This window comes from Mixophyes fleayi, chromosome 1 (genome assembly GCF_038048845.1).
Source record: "Mixophyes fleayi isolate aMixFle1 chromosome 1, aMixFle1.hap1, whole genome shotgun sequence".
NCBI lineage: Eukaryota > Metazoa > Chordata > Amphibia > Anura > Limnodynastidae > Mixophyes > Mixophyes fleayi.
This window is the reverse complement of record NC_134402.1, coordinates 229,412,861-229,425,157: the sequence shown is the minus strand read 5'-3', so window position 1 is coordinate 229,425,157 and position 12,297 is coordinate 229,412,861. Positions and strand designations below refer to the sequence as shown.

At 42.0% G+C, this 12,297-nt stretch overlaps 1 protein-coding gene across 3 annotated transcripts in view; it reads left to right on the top strand.

Annotated features, from left to right (window-relative positions):
• JAK3 (Janus kinase 3) overlaps nt 1-11,667 on the top strand; it is a 71,462-nt gene extending 59,795 nt beyond the window's left edge. For 2 of the 3 annotated variants that reach the window (XM_075206787.1, XM_075206795.1), the window contains 5 exons: nt 40-164; nt 7,917-8,089; nt 10,265-10,382; nt 10,906-11,016; nt 11,215-11,667. In XM_075206787.1, the coding sequence (XP_075062888.1) occupies nt 40-164; nt 7,917-8,089; nt 10,265-10,382; nt 10,906-11,016; nt 11,215-11,325 (638 nt within the window). In that variant the 3' untranslated portion in view covers nt 11,326-11,667. Of the gene's footprint in view, nt 1-39; nt 165-4,170; nt 4,288-7,916; nt 8,090-10,264; nt 10,383-10,905; nt 11,017-11,214 lie in introns of those variants that run through there. The other variant, XM_075206803.1, reaches the window with a different exon arrangement.
• Nucleotides 11,668-12,297: the final 630 nt, after the last annotated feature.

Here is a 12,297-nt window from a genome sequence, read left to right as displayed (position 1 = left end):
CAATATTCTTAGTGAAAAATGTTCTTAATGTTTTATAAGGTCGTCGTAGTTTCCAGTTGATCATGGAATATCTTCCTAACGGGAGTTTGCAGGAGTTTCTGCCCAAGAACAGAGACGGGCTGTGTTCCCATCATTTACTTCTCTATGCTTCTCAGATCTGCAAGGTTTGTACCCTTATCATACACATAATAATGTCCAACTGCAAATTTTCCAATAAATCTATCCTGTGAATGGGCATTTATAGTTATATGCAACTCTTCCTATGACGTCTTGGACAATACTGTTATACTGACGTTGATATACCAAGTCACCAAAATGTTATCTTATTTCGTCTATAGATGGTGCTCTTGCACTTCTTGTCATGCATTGGTGCCATACAGTATGTATACAGTGGTAAAAAGATAGTAATGAGTGCTGTTAAAATGATGATAAAGTATTTTACTACACTGAAACTACAAAGTAAAAAGTTATAAAGTATAAAATATATTCTTTCTCAAGTTATAGTTTTAGAAATCAGGCTCCAATATGGCGTCATTAATATCCAGCCTTCAGATATGCTTAAAGGGGCATTATGGGGCCAGTAGATCCTGCAACTGTTATAATATCTATCTTTACTAAACATTTTACTAATACTGCAGCCCTTTGCCAGTCATGTGAATTTAACGCCCCCTCTGGTGTTGTTATTGACACCTTCCAGTGCCTGACTGTGTGGCCCGGCACTAGGACCCGGAGGAAACACACCAGGAATGTTGCTTAACAACATAATGCAGGAATGAAAGAATCAGAACCTGTGTGATGAGTGACAATCCCCCTGCAGAGGAGGGGTGAGCGACAATACCCCTGCAGAGGAGGGGTGTGAGACATTACCCCAGCAGAGGTGGTATGAGAGGTATTACCCCCACAGAGGAGGGGTGGGTGATATTATCTCCGCAGAGGAAAGGTGAGTGATAATACCCCCACAGAGGAGGGGTGGGTGATATTACCCCCGCAGAGGAGGGGTGAGTGATAATACCCCCACAGAGAAGGGGTAAGTGAACATTGCTGTGAGAGAGAAATGTGAGCTAAGAGGTCACCATTTTAAATTTGACTGTCCCGTTAATATTCTGTCCATGGAGCCATAAGAACTGTGCAGAAAACAAGAGATGTATATAGGAAATGTACATATTTACTTATCACTGCATCAGTTTGAAGTGAAGGAGTGTAAATAAAGACTTTATTCTGCAATATAGAAATGGTCTGGTGCCCATATTATTGAGACATCTGATTGCACTGCACCACAAAAGTACATCACCTGTGTCCCAACATCTTCACAGACTTTGTAAAAATAACCAACTTGTGCAGGGACCCTCTGGTCATCTACATCCATGCCCAGGAGCTAGCCAGGGCTGAGAAGGAGGTGCACTGTCTCACCTGTGCACCTCAACACTACACACAGTGACAGTGGGTTACATGCTCAATAATAATATTGCACAGAGGGTGGAATTGGGCATAAGGCTTACCAGGACTTTTCCCGGTAAGTTGTTGGCCTCAAGACACCTCCTTAATTTTTCTTAAAAGGATGGGCCGTGCAGTCTATTGCTACAGTTTAGTGCCCTTACCTCCTCTCTGGTGGTGGGATCACCTTCAACTCACCCCACTGTGTGTCAGCAGCAACACAGAGAAGATGAATCGAATGGTTAAGCAACAAGGCAGTAACTGCGGAGAGTAACTAGTAATACAAGAATGCTCTTTGTATTGTGGTCCCAAGAATGCTCTCTGTTTTGTGGTCTCAAAAATGCTCTCTGTGTTGTGTGACGGTCACAAGAATGCTTTCTGTATTGTATGGTGGCAGGCCCGGCGCTCCCATTAGGCAAGGTTAGGCAGTTGCCTAACCTTGCTCTGGAGGGCGCCAGAGAATAAAAATTACTTTAAAACTGTGCGGCGACCGCTGACCATACCTTCCACAGCCGCCGCAGAGCTTCCGATAAATCCACGGGGAGGGGAAGGGGGTATGGATCACCACCGCCACCTCTCTGCTCCGTCTCCTCCTCTCCACTCACTGACTGTCGGGCGTGACATCATCATCACGGCCCGACAGTGTCAGTGAGTGGAGGGGAGGAGACGGAGCAGAGAGGAGCAGCTTTATGGCGGCAAGTAAAGGTAAGGAAAGACGTGGGGAGGGGGGGGCGCGGATTGTGAAAGTGTGCCTGGGGGGGGGCGCGGATGTGAAAGTGTGCCTGGGGGGGCGCACAGATGTGAAAGTGTGCCTGGGTGGGCGCGGATGTGAAAGTGTACCTAGGGCGCCAAGAACCCTAGCACCGGCCCTGTGTGGTGGTCACTAGCATGCTCTCTATTATATGGGGGTCACTAGCACGCTCTCTGTATTGTATGTCATTCACTAACATGCTTTCTGTATTGTATGCCGGTCATTAGCATGCTTTCTCTATTGTATGATGGTCACTGGCATGCTCTCTGTATTGTATGGCAGTCACTAGCATGCTTTCTGTATTGTATGGCGGTCAATAGGATCCAGCCTGTATTGTATGGCGTGCACTAGCATGTTCTCTGTATTATATATCTATCACCAATACTGGCCAAATTATCATTCAAAGAGTATAATACCTGCTTTGTGTTACCATACATTTTGCATGGCATATTTCATTTAATTCAAACAAAAAAGGCATTTGTTGAATTGCTGATGTTAGTGTTTACAAGTAATCACAGTTAATGTTGGGACATCCCAAAGTTTTGCATACAGGTAGGCAGAGAATTTTTTTTATTTTTTTTTATTACTGCTAGGGATACTTTATAATCAGTGGGAGATTGACAGGTATGAGACCCCAGTTAGAATGACCTACTGTATGTGCAAGGATTTCACAGACACAACTACTATAACATTAATGGTAACCCTGGAAATTCCTTGCTGCTGGATTAAACTGCATCACTAACTGTAACTAATGCGTGTACACCCACTGGTGTGCTGAATCTGCCACTACATGTTGCATTGTCCTCTCCTACCACTGATGTGGCAAGGGTTAAAATGTGCTAGTCCTGCCTACTTTTGTGATGTCCCCACTTTTAAATGACTTGGTCCTGTCTACATGAGACCAGTCTCAGGTTTTATTTCCAGTGCCACTTTAAGTTCCCAATTCACCCCTAATTGTACACCTCTCTCCTTATGGTCTTTGAATTGGCAATAGCTTATTACTTTCACAATTCCTTAATACTACCTCCCATTTCCCGCTGGCTTTTTCCATGCTGAAACTTTCCATGCTGAAACTTTTCTATATGTAGCTCCCTGTCACTGTGTGTGGTAATGGCATGGTGCATGGGTAGGTAATACATTTCTTTACTTGTGCTTTTATCTGCCCTGGCTAGCTCCTGGGTGTGGGCATAAGTAACCAGTGGGTCCCCGCACACAGTTGTTTTTGCATGGGGATACAATGTAATAGTAAGTTGGGCGACAGACATTCTCTATTTTGCAAAATATATTTACATTCCTACTCCTCTAGCACCATAGATGGGTTGCAGAAAATACTAAAATAAATATGTACATCTCCTGTCTCCTCTTGTACACTTATTAGGTGGTTAACAGCTTTGACTTAAGGAATATACTTATTCCATACTTGCCAACTTTCTGTTGGTGTTCCAGGAGAACCTGGAAAGGGGGCATGGTGGGAGGGAAGAAGGGAGGAAGAAGGTGGCAAGGCACAGCAAATCACATCATTTTGGCTCCGTCCTCGTGACAAAATCATCATTTTGTCATGGGGGCGAGACCAAAAATATGCGATTCACCGCAAATTGCTTCATTTAGGTTCACTACGAGCAGGATGTGGGAGAATTGCCAGCTCTCCCAGGAGTCCAGGATACCTACCCGGAATTTGAGAGTCTCCCAGACATTCCGGGACAGTTGGCAAGTATGACTTATCCTTATTGCACAGATCTTAGTTGGATAGCAAGAGTATGGTTGCATCACATACATTTTCACATACTCCGCCTGCACAAGTTGAACATGTCTCAGGATGTTGTTAGGACAATTAATTTTTCTACTCACTTCTGCACAAAACTTAGACTGTGGATGTGTAACACCTGCGGGGAACAGGACAGACGCGCACACATATCTTATTTTACAAATGATGGCCACCTCCTGTCCGCTTCCGAGTCACTCCAGTCACTCTCCTATCCCAGCAGACCAGCAACCGAACCTCTGTCGCCTCACTCCTCTTCCCTCTAATTAAGAAACAGAAGTTAAGGCCATACCTACCAGAAAGGGACTATCCGAGACCACGGCAATGATCAGAGACACTCAAGTCAAACCTGCCGGAGCTCAGACTGGACATCCAATTGGAACCACGGGACTAAGTGCTGGAATTCAAAAGGGTTGTGCTGCACTGCCAGTGAGGTACCCAATCACTGCCTCAGAAAACCAATGTAACTCCAAGGACTAAAGGGACGGGAATACTGCAACGTGTCCTTCCCTAACTGTGTGTGTGCTCCTAACTACCCCTTGTCCCGAAAGACACAGGTTATAACAGGAAAACAGTAAGGAAACAAGAGTCTACCTTTAATGGGTGCCTGACGTCTTGCACCTGTAAATAAACATACACAGCACAACCGAATACAATGCACAATGCAGTATTCACCACACAGTCGGAATAAGACTTGCTGATGTACCTGGAAGGCTAACCACGGAATACACACTTCTGCTATCTAACCAGACGTTTTAGTAAAGCACTAACAGGAGCCTTCTGCTCAACTGTTGCATAGGACTATCACCTAGATTCACACGACACAACTCTGGGACTGCACCCTATTCTAGATCATGGCTCTCACGCCCACCGCCTACAGGACCTACACCATGGGCTCTCTGCCCAGCTACTAAGTGCCTTGTGGCCTTACCTATAGGGCCTTGTACCCTGACTAAGGGCTTTATGCTCCCTAACTAGGGCCTTGTGCCCTTTCAGACTCTCGGCTCTGAGTCCACTAACTAGGGCCTTGTGCCCTTTGCTGCCACTGGGCTCAAAGCCCACTAACTACCTATATGGGCCTTATGCCCAATTAACACTGGGCCTTGTGCCCCTATCTGTAGCCACGGGCCTATTGCCCGACAGTGCCCACGGGCCTTGTGCCTGCCCTATCTACGCGGAGTATACTTACTTGCTCTGCATAGGATACTCTGCTTGTTCCCAACGTCTTCTCCGGGTCTTCCAGACCCTCCAGCCGGTGGCGCCTCTTCTTCCGTTCAATGCGGGGCTTACGACGATTCTCTGAGCAGGGTAGATCTGACACTCTCAGTAATGGTCTCTTGCAGCTTCTTCTCTCACCCCTTATGCTATAACACCCTCTCTGGTGTCCTCTCTGCCCCTCTGGGTCACATTAAATACTGCTACATTTGTGTCTTGCAGCAACCTCCTCCACAGGGTATCTTTACATGTACTCCCCTCTCCAGACATGGGACTCTATATGGCAGATCCTCATTACTGCTGTGACTGGATCACTGATAAATAACTTTTGGTATAAATTAGTTTAAAGAAATAGCGCAGGGCGCTTATTTATATAATTGCACATGCACTTATTTTTGATATTGTGTATATTGTGAGACAGGAAATCGTTATTTCTGAGACCAGGGTAGAAAATTGGGGTTTTCAAAAGCAAATACCTTATTTATGATGTATATCTGATACAATAAGTCTTTGCTTTGAAAGCCTTTTGCATATCTTGGTGCAAGGAAATGCTTTGTTGTACCTGTCTTTGGGAATACGTATCCTGCTACTGTCTAAAGAAAGGATTCGTGTTGATTGGATATTTTGATATGTGAGGCCTTTTGAAGGCAGGAAGGGTTAATTAAGACCTTGTTACTAGATTTCCTGTGTCTAAAGACAAGATGCAAGACATCACTGGATTTGTAAGACATCACAGACAAGTGTAAATATCGTTAGCTTTGCAAAGCATGTAAATCTATGTTTTGGTAAGCAGGTTACACCCTGATTCTAAAAATAGCCTGTGTCCAAATCTGTATAAAATGCACTGACTTGTACATAAAATGTATCTTTCTGATTTCATCTGACCTGAACGCTGGTACCTTCAACCAGTGTTTGAACAAATAAACATCACTTGCTTCATAGATCTGCTTGAAAATATCTTCCATGTTGAAAATCCTGTGACCTACAGAATAGATCCAAACTCTAATCCGTTCTCCGGCTGATTCTGAGGTTGGACCAAGCTCTCCAGTACCACCTCTCTGCCTGCTACCCATGCAGACCTGGTCAGTGTGATAGGCCAGGGGGATCCATTCACAGCAACCCTGATCCATTGTAAGAGGTCAGGCGTATCAGCCCAGGTACACCAGCAACGAGGTACACTAGCAGCATCAGTTACCCAGAAGGAACGTGGTTCTAAGTGACATAAAAGGAGCTCAGTGGTGGCAGCAGGCCCCTCCCACTGCGGCAGGAGGTGCGTATTTGGAATAACGAAAGGGGACAGTGGCAAAGTAAGCCCAGCCAGCTCCCAGCAACAACAGACAGGGTGGCATATGCGGTCTATCCTGTCACAACTGCCATTATTAATTGATTCCACACAGATTAGGCAGTGACTCCCTACTTTATTAGTTTTCAACCTTTATCTCTCAGGGTCTCTTCATTATTATTATGGAGACATCTTCCCGTTCTTATGGCTCTCTTAACTCAGGGGACTTCTTCCCCTCTTTTATGTGTTGGTTATGCCTTCTGGTGTTACTAAAGGTGTTCAGCGGTGTTAATGTGGATTTTAAGCCACAACGCTTTTGTAACTTAAACAGGTTGCTGTTTATTTAAAGATGATAACAACAGATGAATGCAGTTACTCACAGTTCTTTGTAGTACAGACGTATTCAGCAGTAACAACAGTTGCAGCAATCAGGCAATACAGATATATGCAGTACACCATACTTGCCTACTCTCCTGGAATAGGCTGGACTGAAATGCAAAATATATACTTAACCTCATGTATCAAACTTCCATTGTCCCATAGAATGTAAGCTTGCGAGCAGGGTCTTCTCACCTCTTTGTCTGTTTTATCCAGTTGTTTATTACTTTACTGTGTTTGTCCCCAATTGTAAAGCGCTACGGAATATGTTGGCGCTATATAAATAGATTATGATGATGATGATGATAACCCAGGTCATGTAAATGTCTTTAATGTATAAGGCTGCAGTAAATACTTTCACACTTATCCACAAATGAGGTAGAAGTTAATAAACTTGTCAATGTCTTTATCTGATGCAGTTAAATGAGTCCAGGGGGAGTCCTTGTGGATAATGAGAAATTGCTGCATGTGTTTAAGTGAATGATTACACTTTTCTTTTACTATGTGGCGGCAGGACTCTGACTACTTTGTCTGTTCTGCTCCAACACTTATGTCACACTCTTTCCTTCCTGCAGCTGCACCACTCTCTCTTACGGTGGCTTCTCTGCTTCTTCTCCTATTTATCTCCTTCCTTCACCTGATTGGCGCCAGTGGGCTCCTTGATTTGCCTTCTTCCTCCCCATCCACTTTCTCCTCCCCCCAGTATCCTAGACCACAGGGAGATCTAGATACGGTGCTGTAATAGGCATCATTTTGTTGGAGTCTATATACGCTGCCAGTTTCTCGTAGCCCCACTACAGTGGGGTCACATAGATATATGTCGCAGTCTATTGCTTAAAAGATGCATGTATATCCTTTGAATCATTTCTATTGTTTTGTATTAGATTATTATGATCTTGTGAGCAGGGCTTTAAAACAATCAAAAATTATGTCCCTGGGTTATAACCACTGTGTTTGTTTTATCTTCCTAAATAAAACATACTAAATGAAATATTGTAATAATAATGCCAACACATGATGTTTCACATTCTAAGGTATACCCTTCTGTAACCTTTTCTCCTTGTTGATTTTTATCAACTTCCAACTGTTTTCAGGGCATGCTATACTTGGGATCTCAGCGGTATCTCCATCGGGATCTGGCTAGTAGGAATATTCTCGTAGAGGGTCTTAATCATGTGAAAATTGGAGACTTTGGATTAACAAAAATTCTACCACAAGATAAAGAATATTATGTGGTTCGAGAGCGAGGACAAAGCCCCATCTTTTGGTAAGCGAAAGCACTAAATGAGTGAAGAGCAATGAATGCAAAGAGTGAAGACCAAGAACAGTGTATTCAATACTGTATAACACAGAGGGGCTTATAGTGTGACATATGTCTGTTTTTTTGCTTATATGCAACTTCATTATAACATTATATTGTGTAGAAATAGGGTAGTGCAACTTTAACATTTATTACTGACATTGTCAAGCTGCTATCTCTACACTATCATGTAATATACGTATACATTTTAGCCTAAGAAACACCCAATTCAACATATGCATGTAAATACCATTTTTTATGTGCATCTTTCCCTAAGTATATTATATGTGCATATGCATCTACCTATAGGCAAACCATTGCATTTTAATAACAGTAATACAGAACATAACAATGAGAAAAGTTTCTGAAAATAAAGTTAAGGAAATATCAAACACTTTGAAACTGACAACTTGGAGGAAGGCCTCACCCAATTAGTAGGGGACCAATTATCACAATCAGAGGGTCCAGTTAATGTGCTGGCATGGCATATTTCTATTTGACTCGTGCCACAAGAGTCAAATAGGTGGTGAATACTATTGGTTCACTTGCGCCTTCTAGTCAAAGTTAGTCCAAAAAGGAAACAAAAATTGATTTGTAAAGAGACAAAGTAAAAGAGATATTAGGAAAAGTAAGAGAAGGCAGGGTAGGGTTCTGGTTGGAGTCTCTCTATCCTGGGGGCTAGGGAAACAAAACTCTCTAGTCCAGAGGTAGCCAACCACTCAGAGCCTAAGAGCCAAAACATATCCATAGATGCGGCAAAGAGCTAACTTTTTATAACTTTTATAAATGTGTGCATATACATATACACAGTATAAACATGCGCATACATACCGCACACACAAACATTGAAAACATAACATAATTTACAATATCTTGTTAAGTGAAAAAGAATATATCCAACATTGCCAAAATGTTCATAATAATAACCAACTCAGCTCTTACCACACTGCTGTGTCCAGCAGATTAGGGTATAAAGGGTACTTACAGTCTCTCCACAGTAGCTCATAGTGCTTCTGTATCCACAATCTCTGTGGAAGGAACTGTTGAAGTGGGGATAAAAAAAAAGTCATAAATAGCCAACATGCCCCTCAGACCTCTTCACATTTCCACTAGACCTCACCACGTGCCCCTTACATACACATAAACCTTTCCATATTACATGAGTTCCACCAACATTCCCCATACATGCCATTAGCTTCCCCACATGCCCCATATATTGAAATCAGCCTTATCACATGCCCCTTATTTGTCATCAGACCTCACCAGATGCCCATCAGACCACCCCACAAATGTCATCAAACCTCGCCACATGCCCTTTATATGCCACAAGATCACCCAACTTGCCTCTTATATACCCTCAGACTTCACCAGATGCCCATCAAACCACCCCACATGCCGTATACATGCCAATCAGCCTCCCCACATGCCCCTTATATACTATCAGACCTCACCAGATGCCTATCAAACTACCCCATGTGCCCCTTATATACCATCAGATGCCCAACATGCCCCTTATATGCCATCAGACCTCACCATATGCCCATCAGACCCCTCACAAGCCCCTTATATACGATCAGACTACCCCATCAGATTTCCCCACATGCCAATGAACCCAACCACATTTTATTAAATGTAACAATATACCCCTTATTTACTTTTCACACAGCCACTGGACCCGAGAATAAGGAAGGAGGGAGAGCACGGTATAAATGTCTCCTCCTCCTTCCCTGATTGCTGTGCTTATACGCTGTGACCTCCCTGTGTTGTGCAGAGGAGGTCGCATGACCGGGAGTCGGCACTGACTGGGGAACAATCTGCCCGACAGTACCTGGAACATTGGAGCTGCGCTGGCAGGGGACTGATCTGCCCCGCCAGGATCGGAGCTGTATTTCAAAGTCAAAAGAGCCGCATGTGGCTCTGGAGCTGCAGGTTGGCCATCCCTGCTCTAGTCCAGCAACTTGGAATGGGCGTCATTAATCCATTGTGTCCACACATATAAGAGCTTCATGCGTCAGAATACTAATACTTAGCCATAAACTAATCTATGTGCTTTACAGCAGAAGAATCCAAAGATGGAGATTATTTACCTAATTTTTGCTTGCTGATTACTCATTAGTTGTTCTCTCTCACTATTTTTTTCAGGCATGCCCCTGAATCTCTCTCGGACAATGTTTATTCTCGTGAGTCAGATGTCTGGAGTTTTGGGGTACTCCTTTATGAACTCTTCACTTACTGTGAAAGAAGCTGCAGCCCATCATCTGTAAGTATTTGAGACACTATTCAGCACTAAGAAATTTCACCGAAATGATAATGTTTTTGTCCTGCTACAGTGGGGGCATAGTCACCTTCTAAATTGGGTTACAACTGATTACCCATTGACGGACTGAGAACCACGGGCCTGATTCATTAAGGTTCTTAAATGAAGAGGTATCTTATTTCAGTCTCCTGGACAAAACCATGTTACAATAAAAGGGGTGCAAACTAGTTTTCTGTTTTGCACATAAGTTAAATACTGACTGTTTTTTCATGTAGCACACAAATACTTGATAGCTTATTTGTACACTGAAATTTAAAGTTGATATTTGTGTGCTACATGAAAAAACAGTCAGTATTTAACTTATGTGCAAAACAGAAAACTAGTTTGCACCCCTTGCATTGTAACATGGTTTTGTCCAGGAGACTGAAATATGATACCTCTTCATTTAAGATCCTTAATGAATCAGGCCCCACATATTTACCTTTTAAGTGAAAAATGTTTAATCATGATTATTTGCTTTTCTCAGGAGTATCGACGTATGATGGGACCTCACAATTCCCAGCAAACTGTTTGTGGGCTTGTTGAACTATTAAGAGCTGAGAAAAGACTACAAGCTCCCCAAAGCTGTCCAGTGCATGTAAGCTCCTTCAGAAATTTAACCAAGCATCTTAATGCCCTTTACATTTAATCTGTATAATATGTTCAATATACATACTTGCTTCAGATCATTTTAATGCTGTGTTTGGCCAAGCATTATAACTTATTGTAAAATTATGTGCTTCTCTTTAAACTTCCATGTATTATTTATGTAAACCTGTGTGTCTTCTCCTTTCAGATGTATAAGATGATGCTCTCTTGCTGGTCCTTCCTCCCATGTGAGAGGCCATCTTTTAGTGAGCTGGATCATCAGTGTGAGCAGTTCCGGAAGATGTGCAGGAGTTTGTGAGCTTAATACTAGCGCATACGCAGATCAGTTTCACAACTACTGTATTCTTTCTAATAATTTAACAAAAGTCGATTTTCGACTTGTGTATATAATAACACTATATATAGCAAAACAAACATGCATACATTTACACAAAGATAAGTCACATATGATCTACACTTTTTTTTATTTGTGTTTCCTTTATTTGCATTGGAAAAATATTTTTACTCATGTGCAAATAGATGAAAATAAATTGAATTTATGTGTACTATATTATCATGAAACTGTCAATTTGCAAATGAACACAAAATTCCAGTTTTGTATTGATGTTTAATCCTACCTGTAAAATAAAATTTGTTTATTAAAACAAAAGAATAGTTTCAGTTATATTTCTTCACAGGCAATTCAGACAAGTGTCCAACAAAGCCATATTGGAGGCTACAAGTTAGTGAAAACATTTTAAAGTTTCAAGATTTGTTCTTCAAACTTGCTCTAAATTCTCCTAATGGGAGAAGGTGATAAGGAGAGTTCAACGGGTTGTTAATGCTCATTATCTAAACCAACTACTTTTTCTTTATTGCACTATTTATTATACTATTTATTCTTTATCTTCATTATACTATGTATCATACTATTTATTATACTATTTATTCTTTATCTTCTTATTAATGTACTTTCCACTGGACCTTAGTCCCTATAGGGCGAGTGCCCAACATATATATATATATATATATATATATATATATATATATATTAGGATATAAACGGTAAAGGGCGGCGCCTTCAGGTTTATACAATGTATATAAACATATAAGCACAGATGTACACAAAGTAGTCCAGAGGAGTTAAAACAGGACGGTGTCTGTATAGATGCACCGCAGGTGACTCAAAATCACTGTAATACAGGATAGAGATATTCTAAAGTTGATCGTGCAGAATAATAGAAGTCGTGTGCGTACCAGATATATAAAATTAAACCGCTTATCTGTATAG